This window comes from Panthera pardus, unplaced genomic scaffold (genome assembly GCF_024362965.1).
Source record: "Panthera pardus isolate Hobbes unplaced genomic scaffold, ASM2436296v1 HiC_scaffold_15, whole genome shotgun sequence".
Lineage (NCBI taxonomy): Eukaryota > Metazoa > Chordata > Mammalia > Carnivora > Felidae > Panthera > Panthera pardus.
In genome coordinates this window covers 26961483-26987994 of record NW_026526710.1, presented here as the reverse complement: position 1 = coordinate 26987994, position 26512 = coordinate 26961483, and the positions used below count along the sequence as shown (strand labels likewise).

At 37.6% G+C, this 26512-nt stretch overlaps 1 protein-coding gene across 5 annotated transcripts in view; it reads right to left on the bottom strand.

The window, feature by feature from the left end:
• SPIRE1 (spire type actin nucleation factor 1) overlaps positions 1-26512 on the bottom strand; it is a 200823-nt gene that overhangs the window by 109366 nt on the left and 64945 nt on the right. For all 5 annotated transcript variants that reach the window (XM_019433832.2, XM_019433836.2, XM_019433833.2 and 2 more), the window contains exon 3: positions 6435-6668. In XM_019433832.2, coding sequence (XP_019289377.1) covers positions 6435-6668 — 234 coding nt within the window. The remainder of the gene's footprint in view (positions 1-6434; positions 6669-26512) is intronic.

Below are 26512 nucleotides of genomic sequence, written 5' to 3'. Positions count from 1 at the left end.
AAAATGTTTCTATATCCCCTGGATTTCCTACAAATTGGTAGTTAGATCTAGAGGCTTGATCAGATTAAAGATCGATGGGTTTTTTGTTTGCTTGCTTGGCAAGAGTACCTCCCAAGTGGTGCTGTGAACTAAGTCTGCTGGTCTCTTGTGATGCCACAATGATTATTGCTATTATCATTATTCTTCTTTATTAGATTATTACCATTTTGCAATCCCTATTATTCTGTTTTCACATATTAGCTGGGACTTTTATAAAAAGAAACTTATACAGAACTAATTGGTTACCTAAGGTAACCTCTTCACGGGGAAAAGGCAGGATGAATTTGCTTATTTGCCAATTTTTGAAATAAGTTGATTCCCTAACAGCCTCTAAAGGTGACCGATGAGGGTTTTATTTTCACTTATGTGTTCATGTAATTCAGAATATTTGATGTGATTTTTAATTCATCACAGCTATTGTTCTTATCGATGATCAAATTTTTCCATCTTTGACCAATCAGAACTTCTTTGAGTTGGCTTTCGAGTCCTTTTTATATAATTCAGTAATCTTGGATAGTCTGTTTGCGTTCTGGTATAACAAGATGCTCCAGGCTATTTTATACGTCTCCTTCCCAGATCTCGAATTAGCCATTTCTCTAAGGAATCCTGGAATTCTTTTAATGGGGAGTGATATTTAGAGACCACAACCTGGTGGTAGCTGTGCTCACTGCTACTATGTGGTTATAGCTTTGTAGGTCTTCCTATGTAGTTATGTCTCCAGTGTGAGAACAGTTATGTTCAATTTGCCTTGAATGCAGGGGGAATTATATTTCCATATTTAACTTTGTTTTATAATTTAGTAAAACATTTATATGATTTCTAAATCAAATCTACAGAATTAAGTATACTCAGAGATGCTTCGCTTTAATGCCTGTCCTTGTTTCTGCTCTGTTCCTTTATCTATAGCTAATTTCTTTAGGTTTGATTTATCTTTCCTCTTTTTTAAAACAATATAAACAAATACCTTCATACATATTCTTAAATTTTTTTTTTAATGTTTGTTTATTTTTGAAGGAGAGACACAGAGCGTGAGATGGGGAGGGGCAGAGAGAGAGGGAGAAACAGGATCCGAAGCAGGCTCCAGGCTCTGAGCTGTCAGCACAGAGCTGGACGCAGGGCTCGAACCCATGAGGCTGTGAGATCATAACCTCAGCCAAAGTCAGACACTTAACCAACTGAGCCACCCAGGTGCCCCACCTTGTTTTTTCACCTAAACAATATACCCTGGAGAGAGATTTCCTCAATCCTTTCAGATAGTTATATAATACTTCACTAACTAGCTATACCCATAGTTAATTCAACCATTCCCCTATTAATGAACATCTGGGATGTTCCTAGCCTTTTGCTATCATACACAGTGAAGACTTTTAAATATACTGTCAAGTTATTTTATATAAGGGCTATGAAAATTTACACTGTAGCTATCAATTACTACATGAAATAATTTACCATAATTTCAAATATCAACAAAAGTAACTTCTTGCTTGCAAAAGAGTTACAAATGGCATTGCTTTATACGCATTCCCTGATTATTAGGGAGACTGGATTGTATAAGAGAATCAGAATCCCCAGGCTGAGTTCAGTGCCTCTTTCTGTGCTCCCTGAGCATTTCAGGTACACGTGTTGAACCACCACTTCTGTATGTTCAGACTGTTCACGAGGGTACTATATCTAGAAGGACATCTCCACATCACAGACATTGCAAATTCCTATTTATTATGACAATTTTCTTACAGATGGAAGCCAAGTATCTTGAAGAAGGAACGCCTATTGCTCATTTGCCCAAAGGTAGTGTATGAGCTAGTATGGTCCTACGCACCTGGTCTATAATACTTATTTCACAGGGGTTCACTTAACCCTATTTAATCTCAGCAACCTAAGTGCTGATAGAGCACTCAGCACAAAGATGGCACACTAAATGCTTACTTTACATTTCAAAAGGTAAATGAATATATGAATAAACTGAGAATTTTACATTCATTTCAAATGAAGAACTTTGTTCATGTACTATTCTCATATTAATTTCAGTCATTTCTCAGACACTTTTCCTAGATTCCACACCACTTTTTTTTACTCATTCTTTCTATCCACTGTTTTAAGTCTTACTCTTCCATCATCTCTAACCCTGACTCTTCAATCTCCTTTCCTGCACACTTTGTGCTCCATCAATCTCCAATTTTTCTTCATGTCTACAATCTCTTCTTTTTGATTAATGTTAATTGGGTGAATATTTTTCAGAATGTATTTACAGATACAAAAATAATTTTTTTTAAAGTATGCTTCACACCCAGTGTGGAGCCCAATGCAGGGCTTGAACCCACAATGCTAAAATCAAGACCTGAGCTGAGATCGAAAGTTAGACACTTAACTGACTGAGCCACCCAGATGCCCCTTACAGATAAGAAAACAATTTTTTAGAATGATCTTTTGTTAATGCTTCTTGAAGGTGTTAAGTACTTGGTTACAGGTTATACATATATATAAACATATATATATATATAAACACATATATATATTCATATATTTCTCAAGAAATACTTCAACTGAAAGGAAAATGCTTTAGGTGTTATATTCTTAATTTAAGGGAAGAACATGTTCTATCTCTGACATAAATCTGTGACTGCAATGAGTCAGAAAAAATTACATGTGTGTGTTTATGCTTTACTTGTTTATATTCTATTTTTCTACATTAAAATTAAGAGCCATAAAGGTAGGGACCATTTGTATGTTGCGTATTGCTATGTGCCTAGCACCTAGGAAAATGCCTGGCATATAGCAAATGCTATTAAATTGTTATTCATGACAAGAACTATACTAGATACTTTATATTAATTATGTTCTCTCTCTCCTCTCTCTGCCCCTCCTCCCACTCACGTTCTCTCTCTTTCAAAATAAATAAATATTAAAAAAAAAAAAAAGAATATAGGACACCTGGGTGGCTCAGTCAGTTAAATTAAGCTCTTGGTTTTGGATTAGGTCATGATCTCATGGTTTGTGGGTTCAGCCCAGCATCAGCTCCGTGCTGACAGTGCAGAGCCTGCTTGGGATTCCCTCTCGCTCTCTCTCTGCCCCTCCCCTGCTCACTCTCTCTGTCTCTCTCAAAAATAAATAAATAAATAAATAAATAAATAAATAAATAAATAAATATTTAAAAATTAAAAAAAAAAATAAGGATCATAGGATTCGATAATCCAGGGCAACAACAGTTGGTATGAAAATGGTAAAACGAGGCCTACCAGAGTATAAGCTCTGAATATAATCACCATGTATCCTTCTTACTTACTCAGTTCTATGAAGCTGGAGAAGTCATATACCTCTCTGAGCCTTAGTTCTTCCATGTGTAAAATGGGTATAAAAATGTCTTCTCAATCTACCTCACAGTGTTATCATAAGGCTCAGAGAACAACAAATATATGAAAATATAACAAAATATTAGTAGAATAAGAACAAATAACTATTCAGGGGAAACATTACACATTAAAGAGGTCTTGCTCACTAAGAATTAAAAAAAAGCTGTCTCCAAGTTCCTAAATATTCTATTATTTATATTATTCAAACTTAGTTTCATATTTCCACTTCCAATAAGGAGAAAGTAGTTATATTCCTTCAGTTACATCTTCTCTTCCAACAAAATAAACAAGAAGTTAGTTTACTAACTGAAGATTTCAACTCATTAATTAAACTACAAACTCTATGTATCACTATGTGGGCATGAATAATGGATTTTTGTGATACATAAGCACCCTTTTAACTATTTATTTTTCATATTAAGGTAGCAGTAAGATAGGCAGGAATCCAGATGCAATAGCCCAAATTAAAAAAATAAAACAAGTTCAGTTCAAATTGCTGAATGTCTGAGAATTTTTATTTTATAAGTTAAAATATTCAATGTCTTGAATAATAATTATAACAATCCAATAAATCCCTAGCCCTCATCTTCCAAATCTGCAGTATGAGAGCAATCTGGCTATGACATCTATCATTCTACTGGTGCCAGGGTTAACTTAATTGCTGTAGCTGGTTAAGTGAGTGTTCTCTTCCTCATTCACCATTCCCTGTTCACTGCCCCCTACATAGCCCCCACCAAAAAACTGCAGACTCAATTTCAGAGGCATAAATAGGTTTATGTCTTAATGGAAAACCTTTTACTCTTCATTTTTAATCATTATCACTGGTCTGCAATGGAACAAGCAGGTCATCTGTGGGCTGCAGAAAGTTTTATCTGGCCTTTAAGTGTATATATATTTTAAAATATACTTGAAGGGGTGCCTGGGTGGCTCAGTTGGTTGAGCATCCAACTCTTGATACGGGCTCAGATATAAATAAATAAAACTTAAAAAAATAAAATATACCTTGACCCCTAGAAAATACAAAATGAATAAACTGTGTGAAATTTTAATTTCTACACATTATGAGGATTTCACCTACAGACACTGTTGATTTAAAACGAGAAGTATTGCAAGTATTAAAAGAGCTAGAGGCACAGGGGTGGCTCGGTTGGTAAAGCATCTAACTGTGGATTTTGGCTCAGATCATGATCTCAGTTTGTAAATTTGAGCCCCATGTCTGGCTCTATACTGACAGCATGGAGCCTGCTTGGGATGATCTCTCTCTCTCTCTCTCTCTCTCACTCTCTCCCCCCCGCCCACCCCGTTCCCTGCTCATGTCTATCTCTAAAAAAATAAACTTAAAAAAAAGAAACAAAATAAAAGAGCTAAAGAATATCTGAATTTCATAAGTATCATAAATGTAGAGCCCTATTCCAGAGTTTCTGGGAGATTTATCATCTAAGAAGGAACAAGGAGCAGGGTATGCTTCAGTACACCTGGAAACTACTATCTTCACAGTTTCTCTCTATTCTTTTCTCTGGGATGTTTTTTAAAAAGTTGTAAAATAAGTGATATATAACCAGTATTGCTTACAAAATCTAGTAAACACCATATACAAATAGCTCTAAACAGAATTCTCTTTTAAGACTACACTGACAAATCTTAATTTTAATCTCTGTACATTTAGCATTATAGAAATTATGTTCTTCAAGTACACACAAAAATTTAACTAAGAAGAAATTTTCAATTCAAGCTACAGAACTTGTTTCATTACATATACATAGCACTGAGTAGGTCAAGAAAACAAAGTTACACAATCAGCTGTGATACTTCAGATTCAGAATCTTCATATAAATTAGATCACAGTTGTTATTCAGTCCATAAAAGAAAATGCAGAAGTCAACTCAAGACATAATGTGCAGTTCTGCTGGTGGGAATGCAAATTGGTGCAGCCGCTCTGGAAAGCAGTGTGGAGGTTCCTCAGAAAATTAAAAATAGACCTACCCTATGACCCAGCAATAGCACTGCTAGGAATTTACCCAAGGGATACAGGAGTACTGATGCATAGGGGCACTTGTACCCCAATGTTTATAGCAGCACTCTCAACAATAGCCAAATTATGGAAAGAGCCTAAATGTCCATCAACTGATGAATCGATAAAGAAATTGTGCTTTATATACACAATGGAATACTACGTGGCAATGAGAAAGAATGAAATATGGCCTTTTGTAGCAACGTGGATGGAACTGGAGAGTGTGATGCTAAGTGAAATAAGCCATACAGAGAAAGACAGATACCATATGGTTTCACTCTTATGTGGATCCTGAGAAACTTAACAGAAACCCATGGGGGAGGGGAAGAAAAAAAAAAAAAAAGAGGTTAGAGTGGGAGAGAGCCAAAGCATAAGAGACTCTTAAAAACTGAGAACAAACTGAGGGTTGATGGGGGGTGGGAGGGAGGGGAGGGTGGGGGATGGGTATTGAGGAGGGCACCTTTTGGGATGAGTACTGGGTGTTGTATGGAAACCAATTTGACAATAAATTTCATATATTGGAAAAAAAAGACATAATGTGCAGTTAAGCTGGTGTATAATATGTAATATTAGGAGCATATAATATCTAAAAGTGGTTTTTTGAGAGTTATCATTTAATCACAAAAGGCCATGTTGAAGCTATGAACAAATCACAAAACCAGGAGTATTTTAGTTCCTTATTCATTTCACTTATAGCTAAAGATCTACAAACTATGATCAAATGCTGAATTCCCATTTACTTTTTATAGTTCATAACTTATTTTTTCCCCAAATGCTTTTTTAAAAAAAGTTTTCATTTAAATTCCAGTTAGTTAATACACGTTGTTAATGTTAGTTTCAGGTGTATAATACAGTGATCCAACACTTATACACCTGTTGTCATCCCAACACGTGCACTCCTTAATCTCCATCACCTGTTTCACCCATCCCCCTGTCCACCTCCCCTCTGGTAAACCATCAATTTGTGCTCTACAGTTAAGAATCTAAAATGAAATAACTCTTAAAAACAAGTACTATGTAAACTGCCTCTTTACCTTCATGACATCTCTATATGACCGGATGGCTGAGACTTTTCTCTTTTCATCTTCTTCATCTTCCAGGCCTTCATCCGCAGCCTCATAGCCCTCATCATTGCTGCCATCAGCTTCGACCGTGTTGGCCATGTGATCAATGAGCTGCTCTAGGGGTGGGCTTAACTCCCTTTCTTCATTCTCCTTCAAACCATAGTCCAGTGCTTTATAAATAACAATTCCCAAAGATTCAATAACCTAGGGACATTAAAGAAAGGTGATTAATGAAGATGGACTAAATAGCTTTACAGAACTAACTGTAAGGCATAAAATATTTAGTATGACACTTAAGCTAAGTATAATCTATTCCATTGCAGAAACAGGTAATAAATTAGATTTGAGGAGACAGGTAAGCCTCACCTATGCATTAAAAAAAAAATCCCAGATGGAAATTTTTGTGTGACTTCTTCAATCCAGTATATACAATACATGAACTCTTTTTGTTTTCTTAGATTTATACTATAAACTAAAATCTGTATTATCCATTCATATAAAATACTTAACCAGGTGGATTATCCACATTTCCAAAAGATATTTCTGAGAACAGACAGAGCTATCAAAGCACATATTCTTTCAGAACTTTTACACTGGTGTTGATCAATGTCTATTTCACAGACACCCCAGGAATGTGAGAGACTGCAAACTCAATTATTAGTAGCAGCTAACTTAAGTTTAAACAAACAAATCTACTCATAACCATATAAACACTGCCCAGTGAGTTACATTTAATTATTGAAAACACACATCTCTCATATGATACAAATAAGTGAGAGACTTTTTCAAACTCTGATTTCAGTGTAATGCATAGATAATCCTCCCTATCCTGTCACCTCCACCAATATTACCTCTGAAAATATAAATACGAATTTAGGAACACTGGGTATGTATCACTGCCTAATATAACCCTGATAAATGTTCCAGACTTGTGTTAATATAGGGAATTCTATGTTATTCCTCAATAGAGCCTTTCTTTTCTGCTTAGAAAGATCACATATAAACAATTCTTCTCTATCCAAAACCTTTGGCACCCAGCAAAGGCAGTCATAAGAGGGAAGTAATATAGCAATCCAGGCCTTCCTAAAGAAGGAAGAAAGGTCACAGATACACAACCCAACCTTACACTTTAAAGAGCTGGAAAAAGAACAGTAAGTAAAACCCAAAGCCAGCAGAAGACAGGAAATAATAAAGATTAGAGCAGAAATCAATGCTGTTGAAACCAAACAAACAGAACAGACCAATGGAACCAGGAGCTGGTTCTCTGAAAGAATTAACAAAATTGATAAACCCCTAGGCCAGTTTGATTAAAAAGAAAAAGGAAAGAACCCAAATAACATCAAGAATGAAAGAGGAGAGACCACAACCAACACAGCAGAAATACAAACAATAATAAGAGAATATTATGAGCAATTATATGCCAATAAAATGGGCAATCTGGAAGAAATGGACAAATTCCTAAAAACATATAAACTACCAAAACTGAAACAGGAAGAAATAGGAAATTTGAACAGACCCATAACCAGTAAAGAAATCAAATTAGTAATCAAAAATCTCCCAAAAAACAAGAGTCCAGGGCCAGATGGCTTCCCAGGGGAATTCTACCAAACATTTAAAGAAGAGTTAACACCTATTCTCTTGAAGCTCTTCCAAAAAATAGAAATGGAAGGAAAACCTCCAAACTGTTTCCATGAAGCCAGCATTACCTAGATTCCAAAACCAGGCAGAGACTCCACTAAAAAGGAGAACTACAGACCAATTTCCCTGATGAACATGGATGCAAAACAACAAGATACTAGCCAACTGGATCCAACAATACATTAAAAACTTATTCACCACAAGCAAGTGGGATTTATACCTGGGATGCAGGGCTGGTTCAATAACTGCAAAACAATAAATGTGACATATCACATCAATAAAACAAAGGACAAGACTACATGACCCTCTCCATAGATGCAGAGACAGCATTTGACAAAACATAGCATCCTTTCTTGATAAAAACCCTCAAGAAAGTAGGGGATGGAAAGATCATACCTCAAGATCATAAAAGCCCTATATGAAAGACCTACCCCTGATATCCTCAATGGGGAAAAACTGAGAGCTTTCCCCCTAAGGTCAGGAACAAGACAGGGGTGTCCACTCTCACCACTGTTATTCAACATAGCATTGGAAGTCTTAGCCTCAGCAATCAGACAACACAAAGAAATAAAAGGCATCCAAATCAGCAAGGAGGAGGTCAAACTTTCACTGTTCGCAGATGACACGATACTCTATATGGAAAATCCAAAAGATTCCACCAAAAAACAGCTAGAACTGATCCATGAGTTCAACAAAGTTGCAGGATATAAAATCAATGCACAGAAATCGGTTGCACTCATATACACCAATAATGAAGCAACAGACAGAGAAATCAAGGAATCGATCCCAATTACAATTGCACCAAAAAACCATAAAATACCTAGGGATAAATCTAGCCAAAGAGGTGAAAAATCTATACAATGCCGTTTTTTTTAAATATATTTTTTTAAATGCTTATTTCTGAGACAGAGAGAGACAGAGCATGAGTGGGGGAGGGGCAGAGAGCGAGGGAGACACAGAATCTGAAGCAGGCCCCAGGCTCTGAGCCGTCAGCACAGAGCCCAACACGGGGCTCGAACTCACAAACCGTGAGATCATGACCTGAGCCGAAGTCAGTCGCCCAACTGACTGAGCCACCCAGGCGCACCACAATGCTGTTTTTTTTTTTTTTTTAATTTATTTATGTGGTATCAAAGAAAAGGAAAAGTCAGAAGTTTTAAAGATAAGTTAAGCACAACAGAGTCATCGTCATCATATATTCTCCAGCCCTTAAAAGCATTGAGGCATTCACTCAAAAAAATCTCTACGAAATTTGAAATCTACCTTATCAACTGAAATAATATTTTCTCAACACAAGTTTCAAAATGTATATAAGGCTTAATTTCTCAACTTCTAGTTTTGAACCAATACTTTTTTTTTTTTTTTTTTTTTACTATTTCCCACTGAAAATACAGAATATTTTCATCCATTTGTATCGTGTGACTTGGAACTCTACTCCCTGCTTTCAAAGTTGAAGGGAAACAAAAGCAAAAATAATCAGGACCACATCAAAATAAAGATTTTGCAGCCTAAAGGAAACAATCAACGAAACAAAAAGACAACCCACTAAATAGGAGAAGATACTTGCAAATGACATATCCAGTAAGGGGTTAATATCCAAAACATGTAAAGAGCTTATACAACTCAACATCAAAACAACAGCAACAACAACAAAAACCCCAATCCAATCAAAAAATGAACAGACGACCTAAATAGACATTTTCCCAAAGAAGACACAGAGATGGCCAATAGAAACATGAAAATATGCTCAATATCACTAATCATCAGGGAAATTCAAATCAAACCCACAATGAGATACCATCACACCTGTCAGAATGACTAAAATAAAAAATGACTAAAATAAAAAATGACTAAAATAAAAAAGACAATAACAAGTGTTGGCAAGGATATGGAGAAAAAGGAACCCTCATACACACAATTGGTAGAATGTAAATTAGTTTACCCACTATAGAAAACAGTATGAGAGTTCATAAAAAAATTAAAAATAGAATTATTACACAATCTAGTCATTCCACTACTGCATATTTTCCCAAAGAAAACAAAAACACTTATTTGAAAAGATATATGTATCCTTATGTTTATTGCAGAGTTATTTACAATAGCCAAGATATGGAAGCAACCACTGACAAATGGATAAGGAAGATGTGGTATGTATATACACATGCATACACACACACACATACATACATATATATATATATATGCATATATATATATATATATATATATATATATATATATATATATATATATAAACAGAATATTACAAAGCCATAAAAAAGGATGCAATCTTGCCACTGCAACTACATGGATGGACCTAGAGGGTTATTATGCTATGTGAAATAAATCAGACTGAGAAAGACAAATGCCATATGATTTCACTTATATGTGCAATCTAAAAACAAAACAAAACAAAACAAATGAATAAACACACAAAAAGCAGAATCAGACCTGTACATACAAAGAACAAATTCGTGGCTGCCAGAGGGGAGGGAGCTGGGGGTGGGCAAAATAGGTGAAGGGGAATGGGACATAAAGGCTTCTAATTAAGGAATGAATAAGTCACATAAAAGGTACCGCATAAGGAATATAGTCATTGATATTGTAACAGTGTTGTGGTGAGCACAGCATAACGTATATACCTGTCCAATCACTACTGTTGTACACCTGAAACTAATATAACATTGTGTATCAACTACCCTCAAATAAGAAAATTAATAATAAAAGAAGACACATAAAATTAACCATCACAAGTGTACCTCTTGTGAATCTGGCACACATATACATCTCTTTAAGTCTCCTTAAAGTCCATTCTGCTATTCTATCAAGTCCACTGCTTCAGGATAGTGGGAAACATAGTAAGACCAGTGGATTCTGTGAGCAGGCCCACTGCTACACCTAATTTCCTATTTCATTCCTTGATCAGAAGTAATGCTGTGTGAATTACCATGATGGTGAGTAAGGCATTCTGTAGATCCAAGAATGATAGTTTTGGCAGAAGCACTGTATGCCTAGGGAAGGCAAATCTACATCAGGAGTAAGTCACTCCTTGACTAAAATGAACAAATCAGGAGACTATAGATGCTGGAGAGGATGTGGAGAAACGGGAACCCTCTTGCACTGTTGGTGGGAATGCAAACTGGCGCAGCCACTCTGGAAAACAGTGTGGAGGTTCCTCAAAAAATTAAAAATAGATCTACTTTATGACCCAGCAATAGCACTGCTAGGAATTTACCCAAGGGATACAGGAGTGCTGATGCATAGGGGCACTTGTACCCCAATGTTTATAGCAGCACTCTCAACAATAGCCAAATTATGGAAAGAGCCTAAATGTCCATCAACCGATGAATTGGTAAAGAAATTGTGGTTTATATACACAATGGAGTACTACGTGGCAATGAGAAAGAATGAAATCTGGCCTTTTGTAGCAACGTGGATGGAACTGGAGAGTGTGATGCTAAGTGAAATAAGTCATACAGAGAAAGACAGATACCATACGTTTTCACTCTTATGTGAAACTTAACAGAAACTTAACAGAAGACCATGGGGGAGGGGAAGGAAAAAAAATTAGAGGGAGGGAGCCAAACCATAAGAGACTCTTGACAACTGAGAATAACTGAGGGTTGATGGGGGGTGGGAGGGAGGGGAAAGTGGGTGATGGGCATTGAGGAGGGCACCTTTTGGGATGAGCACTGGGTGTTGTATGGAAACCAATTTGACAATAAATTTCATATTAAAAAAAAGAAATTAGGGTAAACATAAGGTTCCTGTTTTATTACTATTCAATAAAAGCTCTCTGTTGTACACTCTCTGAAAAAAAAAAAAAAGAGTAAGTCACTCTTCCAGTAAGAACAAAATGCTGCCCCTTCTATGATGGAAGAGATCCAATGTAATCAACCTGCCACCAGGGAGCTGGGTAACAGCTCTTGTCCAGGGTAACAGAGCCATATTGGGAATTTAGTATTGATCTCTCCTTGCTGTTAGATTGGGCCCTAGGCAGTGGCTATAGCTAGGTGAACCTTGGTGAGTGGAAATCCATGTTGATGGCATAATCCCCATCCCTAGTCATGTTCACAAGACCACTGCAAGATGACAGAGTGGCTGGGAAAAGAGGCTGACTGGTATCCACAGAAAAGGTCATCCCATCGATTTGAATATTAATATCCTTCTCTGCTGAGGGCACTCTTCGGTAAGCATTCACATGGGACACAAATATCTTCCCATTTTTTGTCCAGAGAATCTAACCACATATCTCTTCCCCAGATTTCCTTGTCACCAATATTCCAGTCATGTCCCTTCCAAGTAAAAGTACACAACTTGGGGCGCCTGGGTGGCTCAGTCGGTTAAGCAGCTGACTTCGGCTCGGGTCATGATCTCGTGGTCCGTGAGTTTGAGCCCCGCGTTGGGCTCTGTGCTGACAGCTCAGAGCTTGGAGCCTGTTTCAGATTCTGTGTCTCCCTCTCTCTGACCCTCCCCTGTTCATGCTCTGTCTCTCCCTGTCTCAAAAATAAATAAAACGTTAAAAAAAAATTAAAAAAAAAAAGTACACAACCAAGTATACTGTTCAAAGTTCTGCCCACTGGGAGGATTTCCCTTCGACACTATCCTTCAGGGATATCCCTGAAAGGACATATATTGCTACAGCTGTCCACTTCCAGGTGGCACCTGCATATTATGCAGAACCATCTGTAAACCAGGCGCCAGTCTTCTTTTCTTCTGTCAACTGATTATAGAACTCCCCAGAAGGCAGACAGGTATAGGCTAGGAAGACAAGGGAGTGTAGCAGAAGTACATTCAGGCAGTGCTTTCAGGGCCTACTTGTGCCCCATCACATATACACCATTCCAAATGATGATGGAGTGCTGCTATACACACTCCTCATGGCTTGAAGGGTCAGATAATACCCAGTTCATGACGGGAAACTCAGGTCACATAGTAACTTGGTGGCCCATGGTTAAGTGTTCAGTCTGTAGTATGGCCTGGTGCAGACCAAGAGCTGTTTCTCAAGTGGAGAATAGTTATGCACAAAGAATAACAGGGCTTTACTCCAAAATCCTAAGGATCTACACGGCCATTTACCTACTGGAGCTTGCCAAAAGCTCCAAACAGCATCTATCTACTTGCCAATTCAAGCACCATTGGATTTGCTGGACCATATGGCCCAAGTGACAGAGCAGTTTGCACAGCAACAGGACTTGTTTCAGAGCCTTCTCTTGTTCTGGGTCCTACTCAAAACGAGCAATTTTACTTACCACAGTCATGGTAAAAGGTGTGTCTTCTAGGCAGACATTCCCAGGGTGAAGAGTAGGCTTTTTTTTTTTTTTTTAATTTTTTTTTTAACGTTTATTTATTTTTGAGACAGAGAGAGACAGAGCATGAACAGGGGAGAGGCAGAGAGAGAGGGAGACACAGAATCAGAAGCAGGCTCCAGGCTCTGAGCCGTCAGCCCAGAGCCCGACGCGGGGCTTGAACTCACGGACCGCAAGATCGTGACCTGGGCTGAAGTCGGACGTCTAACCGACTGAGACACCCAGGCGCCCCAAAGAGTAGGCTTTAAATAACAAACACAGTTTCTCATCTTACTATAATTCATCTCTTCAATGTAGTTTTTTTTTATTATCACTCATGTACACTATTGTCCAACTGTACTGATTTCTTATTCTTTCCTTTATATGCTTTTTATACTTTGTCTCTATGACATTTTTCAGTATTGTTCCTACCTTCTACATGGACTTTCTCCTGTACTTTTGTATGTCCAAATCCTATTCATTTTTCCATCTCCCTGCTCAAAGGAATCCCTTCCATAATGACTTGCTAACCCTGATTAACAACTATCAGCTGTTATATCACATCACAGTCTCTATCCACTGTTCTTCCTTGATGAAAACAATCATTTTTCCCTTCAAAATCACCATGACATTGACTTGTACCTTTATGCAGTACATTTCACTTTTTAACTTGGATAATAGTTAATTATGTACATATCTTAATTCCCCAAAAAGATTAACCTCCTTGAAGGTAAAGTCCTCTATGATTCATCTTTAGGTCTTTACATTATTTAATAAACAGCAAAGACTTAACAGTTAATGAGTGAATAAACCAAAATATAAATTCCTTCAACTCATATCTGTATGGTTGAAAGTTGGATATGGAATTTATGGATATAGGCAAAAATACCTGTCACTTTAATCTCTCTCATTTCAACAGACCACTACAGTGGTGATCCAACCCTGAATAGCCTCTGAAACTTTCTAGCTAAAGGATAAATTATGTCTAACCTGGTTTAAATGTCCTAAATCTATTCATCTTTCCTGATTTAAATCTGAACCACAAAGTAATTCTATATTTAACCCAATCTCTTGGAAACATAGCATATATGGCTGGGCATGAGTAGTCTGACATGTACACCAGATGACTCACTACTACTTCTGGACTGAGGTAACTTTTAACCTTTTGCTAAAATATATACCCAGTTCTTCAGATAGTCTGCAGCTATGGAATAAGGGTGACCACAAGAACAATAATCAAAGCATAACTGTACCTAGACATACTAGCTTGCCTAGATATATACTTACTTGTACTAATTTTAGAAGTTCCTTTGCCAAAACCTTTGGAAATGTTAAGAAACCCAAGGGAAACAACAATGTCATTCCTTTGAATGACCAGTCTCCAGGCAGCTGGAAAATCATCCTTCATGTCCTGTCACATTGGCATCACACCCCAACCCCAGAGGCTTCCAGAGATTCTAAAATGAGCAGGGAATTACAGCATAAAACCTTAAAGTTAAATGGAACAATTGAAGCACAATTGAAATCTGTGGTTTTTAAGCCTAATCAACTGATAAAGGGTGAAGGAAAGAAGGCATCAAATAAAACCACATATTCCAAAATTTAAGGCTGCTACAACATTATGACTAATTACCTCTCAGCTAGTGATAGCTGGCTATAAAACCCTACAGCTCAGGGGTAAAGAGACACATGAATGGAACTGAGTGTTCTCTGGACTCCAGACCCAGCCATGCCATCACTGAGAGTAGCCTCACTATAGAACAACAGCATACCCACTAACGTCAATGTTTCATGGAAAGCACGCAGGTTGGCGTAAGCCCACTGAGCCCACATAGAGTCTTCCTCTTACCATGCTAACTCACTTCATCTGGCCCCTCTTCAACTTGACTTGCATTTCCTAAAAATATTTGAGTCCATATTTGTTTCCTTTACTAAAATATAAACTTCAGGGCACCTGGGTGGCCAAGTCAGTCGAGCGTCCAACTTCGGCTCAAGCCATGATCTCACAGCTCGTGAGTTTGAGCCCTGTATCAAGGTCGCTGCTGTCAGCACAGAGCTCGCTTCCCATCTTTTGTTCCCCTCTCTCTCTGCCCGTTCCCCACTTGCACTCTCTCTCAAAAACAAATAAATCTTAAAAAAAAAAAAAAAAGAAAGAAAGAAACTCCTTTAGGACAGGGATCAAGTATGATTCTTCCTGTTATTTAGGACAGGGATCAAGTATGATTCTTCCTGTTATTTGCTACAATGCCTAGCACTTTGCTTTACACAGAGTATGTGCTTTAAAATCTTGGTTAAACACATGAGAGTTATAATAGCACAGAAGTCTTTAATGCCAAATCTGATAAAATGGGGACAACTTATATCAAGGTTGTCAAGCAAGGTGCCTAGCACTTTAGTGACATCAAACAAACAGTAGTTGCTATTGCCTTCACCATTGTGCCTCACTGCCAAAATCCCCTATTCTCCAGCCTAAAAATTAAAAACAGTTTCTTCAACTCTTCAGGTCCCTTTGCCAATGAGATGAATGAGATGTCCTTATATTTGTGTAACATTTTATTAGAACATGTTTTCCTTTATTTATCACAATCCTGTGAAGGAGACATTATCTCCATTTTAAAGATGAGAAAATTGAACTTAAAAGAGGGTCAATAAACTGTTTACTGTCGATTAACAAGTAACAGAGCCAGGACTCCAACCTGACATTGTCACTTATAAAATTCCATAGCCAGAATTTTACTATAACCAAGGTGCACATCTGAACATCTCCTAGTCTGCCAATACTTGTCCAAAATATGTTATTCAGTACTAAATTCCATTCCATGTGTAGTACAATCATCAAAGAAACAACAAATGGGCATCTTCCTTGTTCTACATCAAATAGTTCTATAAATATACCTAGTTTTATATTCAGATTTGTTAAACTCATTAAATTGCTGACACTTTAGGTTTACATTCAACCACAGTGACAAGTAATTCAGACAACATAATAGTTAACCAACTTTTTCTATTAATAAAACAACTGAAACATAATTGTACCTAGTGTTTGTAAAGATGTTATGTAATCCTGGTAAAGGGTTTTACATTATCTCTAATCTATTTTATCTTTGTATTTTGATAAATAAAATTTTTTGTTTTTGTTTTGGGGCACTTGGGTGGCTCAGTCAGTTAAGCGTCTGACTTTGCCTCAGGTCATGATCTCACAGTTCATGAGTTTGAGCCCCATGTTGGGCTCTGTGCTGACAACTCAGAGCCTGGAGCCTGCTTTGGATTCTGGGCCTCCCTCTCTCTGCCCCTCCCCCACTCGCTCGTGTGTGTGTGTGTGTGTGTGTGTGTGTGTGTGTGTGTGTGTGTGTGTGCGTGCGCGCGCGCGCGCGCGCGCGCGCACTCACTCTCTCTCAAAATAAATAAACATTTAAAAATTTAAAAAAATTTTTGCTTTTCTTAGGAACATCATTTAAAATCTAGAGTCTGCCATCTAATTCATTTACTATCATTTCTAAACTAAAAACTGCCAATTTGGGTATGCCTTCTGAATCTTCATAAAACTGATTTAAATGTTAAATAAGATAGTTGCATCTAAGAAGCCCTTCAGAACACCAGAGGCATTTTTTCCATGCTGACTCTAACTACAATGTAACCCTATAATACTGATCTGACACTCTTCCACCTTGCTCACAAAAATATAAAAGATTTAATAAAATTTCCTGCTACAATCTCTAAATATGGTGGTAACTCACAACTAGTAAAATCTATCCAAAGAAAGTATATTTTTCCATTAATCAATCTAGCTAATGTCCAGTGTACACAGTTCCCTTCCCTTCACTCATTCATTCAGTCAACAGGTATTTACCAAGAGCAGTATATATAGCAATGGAGATAGAGCAATGATGAAACAACTCTGTGAGCTCTCTGGCTTTCACAGAAGTTCTGTCTTAGAGAAAACAGATAATAAATAAGTCATGTAATTGTGCTAAACATTATAATAAAGAAGAAAGAGTGTTATGAGAGTATATAACAGGGAGCCCTAATCTAGTTTAGAAATTCAGGAAACCCTCCTTCAGGAAATAAATCTTAAATGGAGACATGAAAACCAACTAGAGCTAACCAGAGAAGAGGGAATTAGAGTAGAATTCCAGAGAGAAACAGTGAGTATGAAGGCCTGGAGGTCAAGAAGAAAAAGGAGTGATTGAAAACAAAAATCCTAATGACAAGAGGAAGGGCTAGGAAGAGGCTAGAGAAGTGGAGAGTGGGTCCTTCGCACAGAACATAAGGCCTCATATGAGCTATCTGAAGGACCTGAACCTTCATCACGTAAAATCAATGGCAGGCAACTGACATGTTTTGGGAGTGGGATGATCTGATCATATTTCATTTTGTTTTATTATAAAATTTTATTTTAATTTTTTTTAAAGTTTATTTATTTTTTGAGAGACAGAGACAGAGCATGAGCTGGGGAGGGGACAGAGAGAGGGGGGGAGTCACAGATTCTGAAGCAGGCTCCAGGCTCCGAGCTGTTAGCACAGAGCCTGACGAGGGTTCAAACTCATAAACCATGAGATCATGACCTGACCTGAAGTGGGACACTCAACCGACTGAGCCACCCAGGCACCCCTAAAAAAATTTTTTTTTAATGTTTATTTTTGAAAGAGAGCACAAGTGGGGAAAAGGCAGAGAGAGAGGGAGACACAATCTGAAGCAGGCTCTAGTCTCCAAGCTGTCAGTACAGAGTGAGACTTGAACTCACAAACTGAGAGATCATGAGCTGAGCTGAAGTCGGATGCTCAACTGATGGGGTCACCCAGGTGCCCCTGATCATATTTCATTTTTAAAAGATATCATGCCAGGGCACCTGGGTGGCTCAGTCATTTGAATGTCAGACTCTTGATTTTGGCTCAGGTGACGGTCCCAGGGTAGTGGGATAGAGGTCTGCACTCGTGCCCTCTCTCTCTCTCTCTCTCTCCTCCCCACCCCCCGCCCCACCATTCTCCCCCCCTCATGCACACATTCTCTCTGTCTCTCTAAAAATAAAAAAATAAAAGATATCATGCCACAGTAATCAAGACAATGTGGTACTGGAAAAATAATAGACAAATAGATGAACTAAACAGAATAAAGCCTAGAGAGAGACTCACAAAAATATACACAACTAAACTTTGACAAAGGAACAAAGGCAGTTCAATGGAGAGATGACAGTCTTTATTACAAATGGTACTGAACTACAGGATATCTACATGCAAAAATACAAATCTAGACACAGACCTTGTAACTTTCCCAAAAATTAACTCAAAAGAGATCATAAACCTGAAAGGAAAATGCAAAATTATAAAACTAAAAGACAACATGGAGAAAATCTAGGTGACCTTGGGCTTGGCAATTTTTTAAATACAATGCCAAAAGCACAATCATGAAAGAAAAAAAATGATAACATGAACTTCAATATAATTAAAGTTCTGCTCCATGAAAGGCACTGTTCAGAGAGTGAAACAAGACCCAAGACTGGAGAAAATGTTTGCTGAACACATACTGATAAAGGACTGGTATCTAAAATACACAAAGAACTCTAAAAATCAGTAAGAAAATGAACCCATGGGGCACCTGGCTGACTCAGCTGGAAAAGCATGCTACTCTTGGTCATGAGTTTGAGCCCCATGTTGGGTGTAGAGATTACTTCAATAATTAAAAAAAGAAAGAAAAAAAAAATGAATTCTATTACACAAGGAGCAAGTGATTGGAACAGACAACTCACCAAAGAAGATATGTGGATGGCAAATAACATATGAAAAGACACTCAACATTAAATGGACTAGGGAACTCCAAGTTAAAACAATGAGATCCCACTATGCACCTATTAGAATTGGTAAAATCCAAAACACTGACATCATCAAACACTGGTGAAGATGTGGAGCAACAGGAATTCTCATTAATTGTTTGGTGGGAATGCAAAATGATCCAGCCACTGTGGAAGACATCTGGTAATTTCTCACACAACTGAGGATATACTCTTACCATAAAATCAAGCAATTGTGCTCCTTGGTATTTATCCAAATAAGTTGAAAACTTATGTCCACATGAAAATCTGCACACAAATGTTTACAGTGACTTTATTCGTAACTGACAAAACTTGAAAACAACCAGGATGTTCTTCAGTAGATGAATGGGTAACAGACTGTGATACATCCATACAATGGGATATTATTCAGAGATAATAAAAAGAAATTAGCTATCAAACTATGAAAAGATATGGAGGAACCTTAAAAGTATATTGTTAAGTAAAAGAAGCCAATCTGAAAAAGATAAATACCACAGGACGTTCTAGAAAAGACAAAATATGGAGAAAGTACAAAGGTTGCCAGGATTTGGGGAGCTAGAAAGGAGATGAAAAGGTGAAGCACGGGGGATTTTTGAAGCAGTGAAACTATTCTACATGATACAGTAATGTGGATACATGTCATACATATTTGTCAAAATCCACAGAATGTACAACACAAAGAGTGAACCCTAATGTAAACTATGCAATTCAGTTGTTAAAATAATAATAATAATAATAATAATAATAATAATAAGGTATCAATATTGGCTCATCAATTGTAACAAACGTACCACACTAATGTGAGTTCTAAATAACAGGGGAGGGCACCTGAGTGACTCAGTCAGTTGGGCATCCAACTTCAGTTCAAGTCAAGAGCTCATGGTTCATGAGTTCAAGCCCCACAATGGACTCTCTGCAGTCAACGCAGAACCCATTTTGGATCCTATGTCTCCCTCACTTTCTGCCCCTCCCCTGCTCATTCTCATTCTCTCTCTCTCTCTCCCTCCCTCTTTCTCTCTCTCTCTCTCCCCCCTCCCTGGAGGAAGAAAGGGGTATGTAGGAACTCTATACTTGCCAACCAATTTTTCTATAAACCTAAAACTGCTCTGAAAGAAATATTCTATTAACTAAAAAAGAGAGAGAGTGTACTTAAAAATACAATGTTGGAAAATAGATGAAAAATGGGCCAGAGTAGATATGGGAAGACCAATTAGGAGGCTACTGCAGTAGTGGCCAACTCAGGAATGATGGTTTCTTGGGCCAGGGTGATAATAGTGTTTAGACAGAAAATGCTGAGGATCTGAAACAACTTCACAGGTAAATGGATAGGAGAGAGGACTTGGCAATGCATTAAATGTAGGGAAAAGGAATCAAAGTGATCCTTAGGGTTTTTAGCTTGGACTAGTAGAGAAAGTGGTACCATTTACTGATATAGAAAATTGGAGGAAAAAGAGATTCAGAGAGAGAGATGGTAAGTTCAGATACCTGTGGGAAACATAATCACAGATGTTAGATCTGCAGCTAGGTGGACTGCAGAAGAGAGTCATGAACTGGGGTCATAAACTGGGATTCCTTGGCAAATCATTGGTCAACAGAGTCATGAGAATATATGAGAGAGCTGAAGGAGTGAAAACACACAAGGGAAGAAGAATCAAACACTTATGAATGGTCAGAGAATGTGAAATCAAGATATAAGACTGTAAAGGAGCACTAGTAATGGGGAAGGGACAGAAGGATGAATAAATCAAATGATGATATCACAAAAATCTAGGACTTTAAGAAGGAAGACACAGTCATATGTATTGGACGTGGGTGAGGAAAGGTCTAGGACACATACCTTGGATTTAGTGAAGCAGAGGTTACTGGTAGCTTTAGCAAGGGCACTCTGGGTAAGTAAACAGTAGTATGTGTACATAGTATGATCAGAAATTGTTATGAAAATAGGGGTGCCTGGCTGGCTTACCTGGAGGAGCATGTGACTCTTGATCTTGGGGTCATGAGCTCGAGCCCCACACTGGGTGCAGAAATTGCTTAAATAAATAAAATTTAAAGAAAAAAAGAAATTTTTATGAAGACAAAGGGAAATGTGACAGCAGCCAGACATGAAGCAGCGCAGAGGTAAGATTTTATTTATTTATTTTATTACCCTTCAAGACTACAGAGCCTTAAGTATGTTTCACTGGTGATGAAAAGGAAGTAGAAGGGGGAAAGCTGAAAATAATGAAGAGATCAGAGTTACTGACAGTGACAGAATAATTATTATATGACCTTCCTTGGGCAAATCTGACCTCCAAAAAATATATATTTCCCTAAAATTCAGACATGCTTTTTCTTCTTTGCTTTTATTACATGGCAAAAAAGTCCATTTGCACACATATCAGAATTATTCACTATTATTTCCTGAGCACTTTTAATGTGGATATATAATAAATTCTTTAACATGCCATTCTAAGTCTTTTACCTTCTAAGCCCAGTGAACTTTTCCATGCACAGCTCCACACTGTGCATATTATTTCAATCATTTTCATATTGCTGTGCCTTTCTTTATCCACGCCACTCTGCCGATGGCATTTCTCTCTGACAAATCCTACCTATCCTTCAAATCCCAGCTCAGTGTTACCTCCTGTACGAAGTATTCCTATTCACTCCAGAATTGATCATTTCTGCCCTCGTCAACTTTCTTGCTGTTTAACTGACTTTTAGCATAGTACAGGTGACTATTAACTGTACCAAGAACAGCAGAATAATCATACTTTTCAAATGTAGATGAAAACTAAATACACTTCTAAATAACCCTTAGGTCAGAGAAGAAATCTCAAGGGAAATTCAAGAATATTTTATGATAATGAAAATATATACCCAAATCTGTGGGACACAACTAAAGCAATGCTTAGAAAAAAATTTATTGCTTCAGATGAACAGACAAACTCCCTGAAAGGCACAACTTACAAAAAGTTGGAAGATCCCAACACTGAAAACTATAATACATTGCTGAAAGAAATTAAAGATCTGGGTAAGTGACAAAATACACTAAGTTCATAGACTGAAGGACTAAATATTGTTAGAATATCAGTTCTCTCCAAATTGGTCAATGCAATCCCAATCAAAAACCCAGCAGAACTTTCAGAGAAACTGACAACCTAATTTAAAAATGTATATGGGATAGCAACACGAATTTTGGAAAAGAACAGCACAGTTGGATGACTGACACTACCTGATTTCAAGACTTACAATAAAGATGCAGTAATCAAGACTGTCTAGGGGGCGCCTGGGTGGATTGGTTGGCTGGTTCGGCTCAGGTCATGATCTTACAGTTCGTGGGTTCGAGCCCCCGCATTGGGCTCTGTGCTGACAGTGCAGAGCCTGGAGCCTGCTTTGGATTCTGTGTTTCCTTCTCTCTCTGCTCCTCCCCCACTTATTCTCTGCCTCTGTCTCTTAAAAATAAATAAACGTTAAAAAAAATTTTTTTTTAAAAAGACTGTCTAGTACTGGTATAAAGGTAGACACGTGGTACAAAGTGTCCTTAATTAATCCTACCCTATATGAGCAATTGATTTTAAACAAAAGTGCCAAAGTAGTTCAATGGAGGAAGGATATTTCAACAAATGGTGCTGGAACCACCAGATGACTACAGAAAAAAGTAATATGCCTAGATCTCTACAACATACACAAAAATTATTTTTAAATGTAAATATAAGTATAAAAGTTAAATCTATTACACTTCTAGCAAAAAAACATAGGAAAAATCTACACAACACTGGTAGCTTCTCACAGATTTTAAATATTTTCTATATACATTTTCACGTTGTCAGTGAAAGAGGCAAATATTTGTTATACAGGACATAAAAAACACTAATCACAAGAAGAAAAAATAAATTAGATTTCATCAAAATTAAAAACTTTGCTATTTAAAAGACAATGATAAAAAAATGAAAGGGCAAGTCACACACTGGGTAAAAGTATCTATAATATATACGTGTGTGTGTATGTATATATATGACATATATATATGACAAAAGATTTCAATCTAGAATACATTTAAAATTTTAAAACTCAATACTAAGATAAAGAATCCAATAAATAATGGACAAAAGATCTGAACATAAATTTCACAAAAGAAGATATACAAATGGCCGAAAGCACGTGAATAAGGCTCTGTGTCATTAGGGAAATGCACATCAAAATGACCAGATATTTTACATCCTCTAGAATGGCTAAAATTTAAAAAACTGACAATAATAAGTACTGGTGAGGATGTACAACTAGAACTCTCATACATTGCTGGTGTGAATGTGAAATGATACAACCATACTGTAAGTACAGTTTGGCAGTTTCTCATAAAAGTTAAATATACTTTTACCATGTGACCCATCAATTCTACTGCTAGTTATTTACCCAAAAGAAATGAAAATATACATCCAAAAAAGGCTTCATACATAAATACTCGCAGCACCTTTACTTGCAATAGCCAAAAACTGGAAACCACCCAACTGTCAAGCAACAGATGAATGGATATACACTGCAACAGATCTACCCAGTGAACTACTAACCAGCAATAAAAAGGAGCACACTACTTCTCACAGCAACACAGATGAATCTCAAAAACATTCTGCGGAGCAAAACTGTGAACACAGAAGTACATTCTGTATGATTACTTTTACATGAAGTTGGAGCTCAGGGGGAACTGACTACAGAGGGAACTCTCTAGGGTGATGAAATGATTCGGGTGGAACTTATGTGAGTGTACAAATTTGTTAAAAGCCATTGAACTAAACACTTAAAATATCTGCTTTTGTTATATTTAGGTTACACCACAAAGGTGGTTTTTTTTTTTTTGGTTTTTTTTTTTTTTTTTTTTAATGTTTATTTATTTTTGAGACAGAGAGAGACAGAGCGTGAACAGGGGAGGGGCAGAGAGAGAGGGAGACACAGAATCCGAAACAGGCTCCAGGCTCTGAGCTGTCAGCACAGAGCCCGACGCGGGGCTCGAACTCACAGACCGTGAGATCATGACCTGAGCCGAAGTCGGACGCTTAACCGACTGAGCCACCCAGGCGCCCCACAAAGGTGGTTTTTAAAAAGAACTGAATACAGTATTTACACTGTGAAGAGAATAGTGGACCAGCAGTCATGAGATGGAATCTGCTCATTATGCGATGTGTGACCTTGGGTGGGTCACTTATTCTCCACAGATCTAAGACTCTTCAAGAGTAAATTTAAAGAAAAACCAATTAAAGTGCTTTCCAATCCCAACAGCTACAAGAATTAGAAAATTGAAGAATTTGAATACTAAAAGAAAATACATAGGTTATAAATATATGAAGTTTTGGTTATGGAAATGCCATGGTTGAAGAACTACAGGGGTTAACTTGACTTTTTTTCTGTAAGTAGGTTTTTGAGTAAATTGCACTTTAAGAGGAGTAAAGACAAATTACAGCAAGAGCTATCTCTGAAAACCCTAAACATAATAAAGGGAACTTGCCTGCCCTGTTTTGTTGGGACATTCAATTTTGGAACTGGTTCCCAACTTAAACAACAAAAAACTCAGATCTTAAGGACGTTTAGGAGAGGAAAAAACCATACATGCATACATACAAAAAGACAAGGACAATCAAATCTGAACAGCTAAGAACAAGACAGGAAATTTCCACCACTAAGAAGGAAAAGCTTTACACACACACACACACACGCATGCACACACATACACATACTGAATAAAGCTTATTTTTAAATGACTGGGCCTATACATACAATGAAATACTGTTCAGACTTAAAAAGGAATGATATTCTGCTATATGCTGCAACATGGATAAACCCTAAAAACATGCTAATAAAATAAACCCAACACACAAATACAAATATGGTAATTCCACTTATATGGAATACCTGTAATAGGTAAATTCCTAAAAACAGAAAGTAGATTAGAGGTCAGCAGGGTGTTGGAGAAGGTGGAATGGGAGCCATTGCTTAATGAGTACAGAGTTTCCATGTGAGATGAGGAAAAAGTTTGAGAAACAGTGGTGATGGCTGCAAAACATTGTGAAGATAGTGCAAATGAACTGTACACTTAACATGGTTAAAATTTTATGCTATGTGTATTTTATCACAATAAAATGTCTGATTGGGGCTGCTCAGTTTCTTAGGAAGTGCTATGACTCAGCAATATTCAGAAAGGCCTGATTCCTCATATCTGCAGGGGTTACTCGGGTTTCCAAAAAGAAATAAAGGGACTGATTTATCTACGTTTCTACTGGAAGCATTTCTCTGTTAGAACCACACACAGCTCTGCTTCACACTACCACTCTGTTTAGAGTGCTGAGTGCGCCTGTAGTTTGCTTGAATCATCAAGGCTTTGAATCCGCCTGTCACCAGCATTTGACACAGCTGACCATATCTTTTTTTTAATCTTCTTCTGATTCCACACTCCTCTAATTTTCTTCCTCTTTGACTCATGACCTTGACAAGAGAAGCTTTGATGGAGTAAGTCTTGGTGGAAACATGAGAAGAGGACATGGAGGCGGTGGTAACGGATAGAAATGTCTCTTTCTGCTTATTTCTGAAATAATATCCTTGAATAGATGTTTGGTACAGATGCAGGGAAGCAGATTGGGTAGTGGGAGAATGTGAAAGTTCTCTTCAGGTTGCGTTTCTTGAGTAAAAAAAGTACAGCTGCAACTGAGAGTGAGGCGGGAGAAAGGAGAACAGGGTGTTGGAGGCACGAAGAGAAAGGTTTGAAACAGTTTCCCAGCCATCAAGAAACACTGGTCCATTTAAAACCCCAAATTTATCATGTTCCTCTCTTACTAAAACCCTTCACTATGTCTTTTAAAAACGAAGTACACTACATTAAAGAATTTTCCCACAACTCCTGGCACATATAGAAATGCTTTCTTCAGTTGGAGAGAAAATTACACCTGGTTTGACAGGGTGTTCCCACGATCCCAGCCAAGCCCCTAGGCCTAAGTGGCAGACCACAGTGACTGCTACGGTTATGGAAGGGACAGGTATCTATCACAAATTAGTGTAATGACTGTGAGCTGTAATTTCATTTCATGCACAGCCTCATTTTTAATTAAAACTGGACAAAAAGCAATGAGGACAGCGTCAATCCACAACTATACCACATGTGAGATGCTACAAATATTTGTCAATTACCAAATAAAAAACAAGGGGATGCAAAAAAGAAAAAGGGAGGGGTTCACCTGGGTGGCTCAGTTGGTTAAGTGTCTGACCTCAGCTCTGGTCATGATCTTGTGGTTTGTGAGTTCAAGCCCCATGTCAGGAGGTTCTGTACTGACAGCTCAGAGCCTGGA